At 31.2% G+C, this 12,017-nt stretch overlaps 2 protein-coding genes across 2 annotated transcripts; both read left to right on the forward strand.

Moving 5' to 3' along the window:
• The first annotated feature begins 1,623 nt into the window (after window positions 1-1,623).
• On the forward strand, window positions 1,624-3,410 carry LOC108745709 (gephyrin-like). The gene is made up of 7 exons (XM_018482016.1): window positions 1,624-1,860; window positions 1,927-1,993; window positions 2,070-2,181; window positions 2,276-2,551; window positions 2,680-2,813; window positions 2,881-3,071; window positions 3,147-3,410. The coding sequence occupies exons 1-7, from the start codon at window positions 1,624-1,626 to the stop codon at window positions 3,408-3,410; spliced, it is 1,281 nt and encodes a 426-aa protein (XP_018337518.1).
• Window positions 3,411-6,973: 3,563 nt separating this feature from the next.
• On the forward strand, window positions 6,974-11,728 carry LOC108745710 (AP-3 complex subunit beta-2). The gene is made up of 10 exons (XM_018482018.1): window positions 6,974-7,299; window positions 7,952-8,027; window positions 8,197-8,778; window positions 8,854-9,150; window positions 9,244-9,511; window positions 9,606-10,316; window positions 10,393-10,686; window positions 10,757-11,028; window positions 11,109-11,473; window positions 11,581-11,728. The coding sequence occupies exons 1-10, from the start codon at window positions 7,160-7,162 to the stop codon at window positions 11,726-11,728; spliced, it is 3,153 nt and encodes a 1,050-aa protein (XP_018337520.1). The 5' UTR covers window positions 6,974-7,159.
• Window positions 11,729-12,017: the final 289 nt, after the last annotated feature.

The following is a 12,017-nucleotide window of genomic DNA, read 5'->3' on the forward strand; positions in this document are numbered from 1 at the left end:
GTGTGTGTGTGTGTGTGTGTGTGTAAATATTCGTTATTTAAAACATGAAAAGATCCGCAGTATATTAAACATATGTTGAAAACGAAGCTGACATTGTCGAATACAATCTTACTATTAAAAAATAAGAAGAAATATAAACAATTTGTCATCGAAATATTTCTGTGACCTATTTCGATTAGAAGCCCAACGTTCGACGAACGTGCGACAAAACATAATACGCGCAAAACAGTAAAATCTTGCGGTAACTGTCAATATACGATAAAACGATAGAAGAGTGTGAAATGGTAGTCAAATTTGAAATTATTGCAAGTATGTTTTGTACATTCTTCATACATATTATACTATTCTTAAGGAAAATTGTGTGCATATTTAAATAAAGTCTAATTATTTAAATAACAAATTGTAATAAAAATTATATTATATATGCTAAATTAAAAAATTAAAAATAATATATCTTGTGACAGTTTCTTTGATCATTAATATTTCTATATAGTACATAAGTTAATACAATTAATTTTTACATATTTTATAATTTTGTCACATTTAACAGAATTTAACAGTTTCTGTGTATTAAACTAAATATATTAATACAAAATACATTTGATCATCAGACTTAATATTCGTGTCATAATTTCCAAAATACTAATTCTGTTATGATTACTTAATACATAGAATATAATTAATGTGAGATTATTAAAGTTGTAGGTGGTATTAATAACAATGGTTCATCAGATAAAAATATTAATGTTGATAACAGTAATGACATTCGAGATGTGCTATCAACTAAGACTGCAAATATACAAATATCTGACATGACTGTAATAAACCCAATTGAAACTGATATAACGGTAATTACAAATATATTAAATCTTCTTCGTGTTATATTTATCATTAAATTTATTTTATTTATATGATATAGATAGAATTATTTATTGCGTGCAATGAGGCTGATGTTATTCTTATTATTGGTAATAATGAATCTGTTAACGGACAACTTGTAAAAGAAGCAATTAAAAGTGTTAGCGATAGCCAAGAAGTTTCTAAAAGAGTAACAAGATCGTTATTAAACATAGAAATGAGTCTGAACGAGATTATGTCATATAAGTGAATTTTTATTTCTACTTAAGTTGAGATTTTTATCATTATAAGTTTTATAATTATGATTTGTTTACAGAACTATATTTGGAATACGAAATCAAACATTAATTGTTGATTTGTCTGGTTTACACAAAAATATAAAAAAATGTTTTGCAGCAATTGCAGATATGATACTGCAAACGATATATTTGATACGTATAGACAAAGATCAAAATATTTCGCTACATGACGTTGCTTCTACTTCCAGCGATAATTTTACGAAGCAGGTAAAGTATTGCTTGTTAGTAATAACATACAATTTTATGACATTATATTACATATTAAGGTTTTTAATACAGAAAGAGATCAAAACTGCCGTAAAGCGCCACAGAAAATCTTATTTATTTCCTGTAAGTTTGGAATTAAAATATTTTTTGTATTAGAGAAAGTGAAGTAAAAATTTTATGATATTGTAAGTACAATTAAATTTTCTTACAGAAGCACGATTACGCGAGTACGATTAAACGCCCTAAAGAATCATTTCCTATGATTTCTATAGCAGATGCACTGTCCAAGATACGTGAAATAATAAGTGAAAATAAAAATAAAATTATTTTTGAAACAGTGCAGCTAAATGATGCTTATGGTAGAATATTGTACGAGAATGTGGAATCTACTTATAATTTGCCACCATTTAATATTTCCACTAAACACGGATACGCAGTACGAGTAATTGATGGAAAAGGTTTTAGGAAAGTGCTGCAGCAGGACAAGAAAAATATGGTAAGTTGTATCAGACTCGTATATACATATGTAACAAACTGGAATTACGAGACAAAACTTTTTCAGTTCTCTTCGATGTCGCTTGAACCTGGGACATGCGTGTGGGTAAATAGCGGAGATCCTATTCCCGATGGTAAATAATTATACACATTACTAATAGTAATCTATTTACAGTAAAGAATTAACTGTCGTTTCTGTTCCAATTATAGAAGCAACAGCGGTTGTACAAGTGAAGGATGTAAATCAAATAAAAAAATCTAAAGACAGTCATAATACATATGTTGACATATTAATTAAACCACAATTCAACGAAAATATTAAGTATGAAATTCAATATTTTCAATAAACGTAACGATATAGATTTTATCTTTTTATAAAACGAATTAATTTATTTGTCTGTTTATCTGTCTTGAAGACCTGTTGGTTACGAATTAATGAAAGGAAAAACTGTCGCAACTCCGTATACGCGTATTGGCCCATTGGAGATTGGACTTTTAACAGCTTCTGGTCGCAAAGAAGTCATAGTCATTAAAAATATACCTATAGGTGTGTTATCTATAGGAAATAATTTAAAGGAACCTGGAGAAATTTTAACATCAGGATTTGTTTACGATATTAACCGAATTACTCTAATTACATTACTTAAAGAGCAGGGTTACAATTCATTGGATTTCGGAATCGTGAATAATATGTGAGAATATTTAAAATTTATCTCCAATTTGTATGCTAATACTCTTTACTCAATTTACTAATTGTAATTGATTTTAATTTTTCCATCGAATATATAATAATTAATTCAATGAATAATTTATATTTCAGGATGGCATCTATAAAAAATAAAATTGATGAAGCTTTAAAGAAAGTAGATATACTTGTGACAACAGGCTCGACTAATAACAGAGATTTAATGAAACCTATTTTGGAGGAATATTACAAAGCAGACATACATTTCGGTAATAATTAAATATATTGAAAGAGAAATATACGCCTTCTGCTTAAAACTTAAACGCATTTCTCTAGGAAACGTAAATATCAAACCGGGGAAGTCAACGATATTTGCAACGTGCGAGATTGATAACACAAAGAAATATTTCTGGTGTCTATCAGGAAACCCAGTATCCGCTTTAATTACCGCGCGAATATTTCTTTTGTCCTTTTTGAACGAGATGTACTTCAACTTCTACACGGAATATGCTATAGTACCAGCTTCTGTAAGATTATCGTAATCTCGTATGTTATGAAAAGAAAAACGCGATCTGTATTGTTATAATTTTATAACCCCGTAGATGGAATCTGAGTACGTCTTGCATAGTCGTTCTAGAGCGACATGGACAATTTTGAGATGGATCCCGGAAAGAAACTGCGCATTAGTTCATTGCAAGGGAAATGCCATCAGTGATAAGTTGATTAGTGCCTTAGAAGCTAATGCAATCTTAATACTACCAAAAAAAGAAGATGGAAAAGTAGCACTTAAATCATTTACACAAGCCTTACTTATCAAAATTCCCAACCTCTGTAGCAATTATTTCACAGATCTTAATAAAGTTTGAAAAAAAATCAAAAACTTATTTAAATATGTGAAATAATCAAATTGTTAATTTTTTTGACAAAATAGTTGTTCTAATGTTGGATACTATTTTATTTAAATGTAACACAATCATTTCATTTGAATGTCCTATTTCTTATCTTTCATTCTTTCTTTTTTTCTTCAAGAACAAAATAATATTCTATGAAATATTGTAAGAACGTTAAATTTATTATTTATGTAATATTTAAAAACATAATCTAGCTATAATTCTCATGTAGTTATAGGCATATACATGTAAAATTTATGAACAGAAATCTGCAAATGCATAATTTAACACTACTCATTTATTATTTATTAAAAGACAGTAATTAATTATTTAGAGTACTAAAAATATTCAGAGAATGCTTTTAATACTTAAATAATTATTATCTTTCAGTATTAAATTGTTTAATACAATATTATATTTCTGTAGGGTTATTACATTAGGGTTATTACAGTTTTCTGTCATAAATCATTTAAATCTTTAAACACATTTAGCGGATAAAATCTCATAGATACATTGATATAATTTTTATAATAAAGATGAAGATATTACTATAGATAGCTAGTTTTAGATTCATTTTTATAAGTAACAAATCTGATAATAACTAAAGAGTATTATTAATTACTAATAAAATTTAATTCATTGCCGATATGAACTTGTCTACATTAAAATTCCTTTCCAGAAAGAAGTCTGAAAGTGGACGTGCCCATGTTTAATATAATAAAATATATTTATTAGCTCTTCTATTTGTCCAAAACAAGCACGTGAAAAAACTAAGCAGTTAAATATTTCAGGAGGGTAACACATTCACCAAATGGTTTCCAATTTTGTTCTGTGTTACGTACATTGATTCTATTCTAAACTATCTACATATAGAGTATAATTGCATAACAATGTATTACAAAAATAATTAAAAATTGGAATAATTTAAGTTTAAAAATATATTAAAAATTTAGAAAAAAAACATCGAGAATATTTTAATAGTATTTCTGCAAAATATATACCAAGAAAAAACAAAACGGAGAAGACGGTAATGTTACAAAGCAATTTTTCACTCTCTTTTACTAAATGCAGATGATAAATAGAAATTATAAACCATTTAAATAAAAATTTCCATGCGATTGTTAATTATTCTCGAGATATTTTAATTAGAATGAATTTTATATCGCGTGCATAAATTTTTTTTTAACTGTTTGATTTTAACAATTATTGATCAGTTTGGAAATCTGAACTTTGAATAACATATCGCATTTATTTTAATAAAAATATGTTATCCAAAACAAATAGAAGATCTATTAACTCGTACAAATTTTTTTTGCTCACCAATCGATGCGCAACAGTGGAGTTAATCAGCTACATAGCTACGACGATTCTGCAACATATGGAGAGATAAAAGTTTTAAATTAAAGCACAGCTCGATTAAAATAACCAATACTTCTTGAAAAATTTTTACACAAAATTTTTATTTATTTTTCAATTATATTTATCAAAATAATCATATATATTCCAAAGATCTTTATAAGAATAAATTTTTTTATAAAATGTTATTCTTACTCTTTTCCTTGTAATTATTTTTAAACACATTGAAATAAAAACAATTTAAATAAATAAAAAAATCAATTTAATTTTTCCATAAGAAAAAATAATATTTACCGCAAGACTGCTTTGCCTGGGTCTGATACCTCTCATAGGTCTCTTCTCTTCCTCTCAGTTTATTCATTAGCTTCGTTAGATTCCTTCGATGCGATTTTCTCTATCGTTATTTCTGAATCACTGAAATATACGATTAGATTGAAAGAGGTATAGGCAATAGAATAGTAGAAAATGGGTTGTTATTCTCTAAAGCCTGAGACACAATTGAAAAGCACAAGAATAGCAACAAGGAACAATAGATTTCACTACTGTAAACTGTATAACACGGTTTCGTTATACAGCTTTTTTTATGTATATAGAATCTGTGTAAGAGAACAATAATGTAACAACACTGACACTACAGTCCTGAACAAAAAAAATGGAGCATAAATCGAATGTAATGCGGAGCTATCCATAATGAAAATCGAAGGCGGTTCTAAGATCTCAAGAAATAAAAAATTGATCTATTATAGTTGATTATTATCCTAAATACATTTGATCATAATCGGTAGATTTCTTGTAACTATAACTGAGACTCTACGACTATTTGTGATTCCTAGACCCTATAAAGGAGACGAATGACAGTAAATGTAAACGGAACTTCTACAGATCGGTGTTCAACTAACTCATCTTTTTCTAGGATACTTTCATCTCTCGGATGGATGTATAAAGTGCGCTGTATGGAATACATTACAATATATAAATTAATTACACTCACCATTTTCTCTCAGACCCTAACTAAGTTGTCGGTTTGCCCAGCAAACGAGAACGAATTGAAATGAATTGAAATGGATTCAGATTTTCAGAAATATTGATTCACGAATGTTAAAATGAATGCTTTTCAATCCTGAATGCATTTTTATTCATTTATAGGAATTGCATGGAGCATATCTCTATGCCTTTCAATCTAAAAGTAATACATAGCTTTTTCTGTGCATTGTGAAAATATTATTTAGTTCAAAATTTTGAATAGGAAATGCAGTTTTTCAATCCAATTGAATCCAACTGAATCGAATTAAATCCAAAAAAAAGTATTTGCTATTTAAAATACGCACACACACACACACACATTTATAGATAGAAAAAATTTCAATCCATTTTAATCCATTCTCGTTTGCTGGGTGATAAAACTTTCCTCGACATGACACTCGCAATAACGCAGATAAGATTGCGCCGTACTTTCTACGCCATTTTTGAAGTTAAAACACGAAGTTAACGCCGAGTCAACTGCAATCGTTTAATGGATCGTTCAAAAATTATGCGCTCGAAACACATTCATGATAGAACTTGAGCATGTAAATTCCGCGAAATGCAAAAGCAATCAACACACTCCTGCATTCTGTTACTTAACAAATTATGTTTATGTACTTTATTGTACTTGATCGCATTATATAAATCGTGCAATTCGACAATAACATCGTATATTATACTCCGCGCTGTTGAAACGCAAAAGCAACGGCGAAATTATTTTAATGAATAACGCGTTTGAGCTGAAATATCTTTTGAGATATAACAGTCCGTTAAGTAAATCGTGACGTAACGTTAATCTAATTTTCTAATCTTCCTCTCGTCCGATATCTACAAATAAACCGCGCAAGGAACAAACGATAAGCGCTGTAGCGTCTCGCAATCAACCAATCAGCGTGCGCGACTAATCCGATTATTAAAACACTTGCTATCTCTTCGATATCCGCGATATCGTCGTAATCAATCGTAATATTCGCTGCGGTGCGTTTCGCGATATAATTTAGACCTGTTCTTTTTCTAGTATAAATATCTAATATAAATATTTTGCATTTTTCATCTTTTTTCTTTTTTTCTTCAACGTGAAGAGAAAAAGAGAAAAGATGAACAATGCGAGAAGTTCAGCTGAAGACGCCCACGGACGGTGGTATTGATGCGCGGAAAGTGTATGACAGTGCAGCTACACTTTCCGTGATGTGGAATCGTGAAACAATATGGCCGCTCGCTAAAGTCGGCTGTCAAAAATCGGAGTACGAGTGTCCTGACGCGTGGATAATTTCGGAATACTTGGTCTCTCTTTTTTTTTACGTTCGGAAAAGAATTGTTGTTTCGCGATAAGATAAAACGGAAGAATGTTGACGGCAGCCGCGAGTATGTCCAATAATGGTGGCTCTTACAGTGTCGAGAGGCCGTCCACTCCAGATGCAGATCTCTTTGATACGATGGAAATTCCTTCCTTCATGAGTGGATTATTTCATCCCGAATACAAGAAGTAATTAGCTCAAAAGTGATTCATTGAGTGATCTCGTTTATCTACAAAATCGCCCCTTTAACCGCAGAACAATATTACTTAAACAACAATATTGTCAGCTTGCAACATACTGAAATCCCTCTGTCATAAATACGGAATTGTACTTTCATCTGTATCATGTTATCTTTCTATTTTATTAGTAGAAACACATTTATGTTTAATATGACATACAAGTTGCATTTGAGGAATGTTCTATCAATATCCTTATGTCACATCTTTTTGCTTTCTGTTTTCACATAAGTGATACTAAGTATTTAAAGTTATGTGAATATTTTATATTCAGATAATGTCATTACTTGGTTACGTTGGTGACAAAGTTATTGAGTAACCTAACACAGATTTATAACCTCACTTTTAACGTGAGTTAACATTCTGTAAAGCAAATAGTCTTCAGTTTGTATAGATTGTAAAAAACTTAGTTGAATCTTACTTATTAGAATGAAAAGGATTCAATTGAGTTATGACATCACAAGTGAGAAACCAAGTTCTCGTATAAATAAAAAGCAACTATTATTATTTATTATATGTAAAACAGGATTGAACAGAAGAATAGCACTGATAGTGTATTCTCCAAACACAGATGGATATTTTCACAAAAGTATATCTGTTTCAGGCACGATGATCTTAAGGAGATGCTGGACAGTAACAAGGATGGACTCAAGTTAGAAGCCATGAAACGTATAATTGGGGTAATTATATGATTTAGATTTAAGACCTTACTTTTGAAAAATATATGAAAATACTAGAGAAATTTACATAACTACGTACAATATAATATTTTCATACATTTTTGTATGCAATATTTTTCAAGAATATAGCCCTTGATTGATAGTAATACTAACGATAATTTTCCTTCAGATGGTGGCCAAAGGAAAAGATGCATCAGAAATGTTTCCAGCTGTTGTAAAAAATGTAGTATCTAAGAATATTGAGGTAAAAAAGCTAGTATACGTTTATCTAGTTCGTTATGCAGAGGATCAACAAGATTTGGCACTTCTTTCCATATCAACATTTCAAAGGGCTCTTAAGGATCCCAATCAACTCATAAGAGCAAGCGCTCTGAGGGTATTATCCAGTATACGAGTTTCAATGATAGTGCCCATTGTGATGTTGGCTATTAAAGACTCGGCTAGTGATATGTCGCCGTATGTACGAAAAACTGCTGCTCACGCTATTCCTAAATTATACTCGTTGGACCATGAACAAAAAGAAGAATTGATAGGCGTACTTGAAAAATTGCTGTCTGATAAAACTACCCTTGTAGTAGGCTCGGCAGTAATGGCTTTTGAAGAAGTGTGTCCGGAAAGGATAGATCTTATCCATAAGAATTATAGAAAATTGTGTAATTTATTAGTGGATGTTGACGAATGGGGTCAAGTGGTTATTGTTAACATGCTCACTAGATACGCCAGAACACAATTTGTTAATCCAAATACAGATGTAAGTATATATCTTTGAAACAGAAAATAGGGAGTTAAATACATAGCTCTAAAATAATTTTAAAAATATTTGCAGAATTTAGAAGAAGACGAAAATCGGCCATTTTATGATTCCGATTCTGATTCTTCCAATACAAAGAAACCAAAGTTTACGTTAGATCCCGATCATCGTTTGCTGTTAAGAAACACAAAACCTTTGTTACAAAGTCGAAATGCATCTGTGGTAATGGCGGTTGCTCAATTATATCATCATGCAGCTCCCAGAAGCGAAGTTATGACCGCTGCAAAGGCACTAATTAGATTACTGAGAGGCCATAGAGAAGTACAGAGTATTGTACTTCATTGTATTGCCAGTATATCAATTACGAGAAAGGTAAATGTGGTACCGAGACAAGATACAAATTAATCTGTTATTCAACTAGCATTGTATAACTGATTCGTATTCATTCTATTCTGTGTTCAACAGGGAATGTTTGAGCCTTTCTTGAAATCATTCTTTGTGCGGACTTCTGATCCTACTCACATAAAACTTCTAAAACTCGACATACTAACGAATTTGGTAACTGAAACCAGCATCAGCGTAATACTGAGAGAATTTCAGACATACATCTCCAGTAGTGACAAGGAATTTGTCGGTGCTAGCATTCAAGCAATCGGTAGATGTGCAAGTAACATTAAAGAAGTGACTGATATGTGTCTCAATGGATTGGTATCATTGTTGAGCAATAGAGATGGTAAGGTTCTTTTAGTATACATGCTATACATGCATTATATTTTATATTATACCTTATACCATATTAAATGCTATGCTTTTTTATTTTTCCACAGAGGCTATTGTGGCAGAAAGTGTCGTGGTAATAAAAAAACTCTTGCAAACGCAGCCAAATGAACACAAAGACATTATCGCTCATATGGCTAAATTAATGGATTTTATTACGGTGCCCCAAGCCAGAGCATCTATCTTGTGGCTCCTAGGCGAATACTCTGACAGAGTCCCTAAGATAGCACCAGATGTGCTCCGAAAAATGGCGAAAAGTTTTGTGAACGAGCAGGATATAGTGAAGCTGCAAACTCTAAATTTGGCCGTGAAATTATGCTTGAACAATCCTTCGCAAACAAAGCCGTTTTGTCAATATGTCTTCCAACTTGCCAAATATGATCAGAATTACGACATCCGAGACCGCGCGCGTTTTCTACGGCATTTCATCTTCGAGGAAGAAGGTGATGTGAAGAAGCTTCCTCAGTTCGCGAAGAGAGTTTTTCTTGCACCGAAACCTGCACCAACTTTAACATCTAGGTTTAAAGACTCGGAGTATCAATTGGGCACTCTGTCTCACTACCTGGATATGCCATGCGTAGGATACCGGCCTTTACCACCTTTCCCGGAAGTTACGCAAGATCCATCTGTACGAGATGTCGCGCCGCCTACTGCACAAGAGCTTAAAGAAGAGCGCCATAATAGGAAAGAAAAGGAAAAGAAAAAGAACAAGGAAAAGGAGAAACCATTTTACAGTGATGAGGAAAGCACTCCCGCTGAAGGTACAGGTCCGATAACATTTGCGCATGTATCGTGTGCTTAAATTTGTTATCTTTAATTTTCTATTCCTAATTTCAGACTCGGACAATCAGTCATCTAATTCATCGTCTAGCGAATCTTCAGACGAAGATAGCGATTCTTCGGAATATACAAGTGAATCAGATAAATCCGAAACGGACAGTGGAAAGAAAAATGAAACAAAATCTGACGATTCTGAGAGCGAATCGTCGAGTGATGAAGAGTCAGATTCTGAAGATTTAGAGGAGGAAAGCGAAACTCAAGAAAATGAAAAAGAGAAATCGAAAGTTATTAAACAAGAAGTGAAAGAAAAGCCAAAAAGCAACTTTGATCTGCTATTAGATCTGGATGATGGTTGGTTTGATAAGAAATGAATTCTAAGAACTTAGTATTAGTGCATTTATTATATCATTTTTATTTATAGTTGTTCCAATGACTCCTGTGATGACGCCTAGTTTGGGTGGTTTTCTTACTCCAATTAATTCAACAATCACAGATGGTGTTCGAGAAGTATCGACGTCGTACGTTCCGTTAAAAAAGACTACTTTATTAAATAGCATTATAGGGCACGGTTTAAAAATTGAATATAGATTTACAAGATCGCAACATTTAGTTAGCTCAAGTTTGGTTAGTATCGAATTAACGTTCTTTAATGAAAGCAACGATATCATTAAGGAAATTCAAATAGGAAATAACGTGAGTAATGTTTCAAGAGTATTATGACATATTACTATTATATGTTACTATGAAATAATATATATCTTACTTTTTTTTAGAATTTACAAAAGGGTATGTTTATTCATGATTTTACGCAAATATCGTCACTTGATGCAAACGCTACGTTAGCTTCGACGCTAGGCGTAAATTTTAATGATTCCACTCAACCGGCCAATTTCAACATTGACTTCACGATTAACGATGAGAAATATTCATGTCCGGTCAGTATTAAACCACCGATCGGAGAAATAATAAGATCTGTAACTTTACCTGAAAGCATGTTCAATGCGGAAAAGGCCAAATTGAAAGGTATGAACGAGCACATAGCGAAAATACCATATTCTAGAAACAAAAATGCTCTTCCTCAACAAGTGTTTGAGACTGCAAATGTTGCAAGAGTATCTAACGAGGATGAAGTTATTCGGTAAGATATGCGTTTATTTGTAAAAAAAATCTAATTACATATATTTTATAAACTCTTAAATATATTTTTTAAATTTCTTAAGTCTAAAACATTGCAAATGTTTATAGATTCGCCGCTCATACTTTAGCATCTAAATCGTTGGTATTGGTGACAATAAAATTCATTGACGCCGAGCAATTGGAAGTTTGCGTGAATTGTGAAAAAATGGTTATAGGATCAATTTTGTTAAACGAATTTAAGACTAATTTAAAATAAAATGAATATATTCTATTTGTAGGATTAAATAATATATGTTTCATACATTTATGAGGCAATTTAAATACTCCTTTCTTCATTAAGTAAAGGTAAACTTTTTTAAAATAATATATTCCATTTATATATATAAAATTTCTACATACATATATATGTGTTTGTGTACATATATATATATATATATAGTATATATGTATGCACAAACGTACGTACGTACGTATATGTATATTTCTTTAGATATACATATATACATGTGCATCTACAAGTATAATGTATAATTACAAATGTATAA

This window comes from Trachymyrmex septentrionalis, unplaced genomic scaffold (assembly GCF_001594115.1).
Source record: "Trachymyrmex septentrionalis isolate Tsep2-gDNA-1 unplaced genomic scaffold, Tsep1.0 scaffold148, whole genome shotgun sequence".
Taxonomy (NCBI): domain Eukaryota; kingdom Metazoa; phylum Arthropoda; class Insecta; order Hymenoptera; family Formicidae; genus Trachymyrmex; species Trachymyrmex septentrionalis.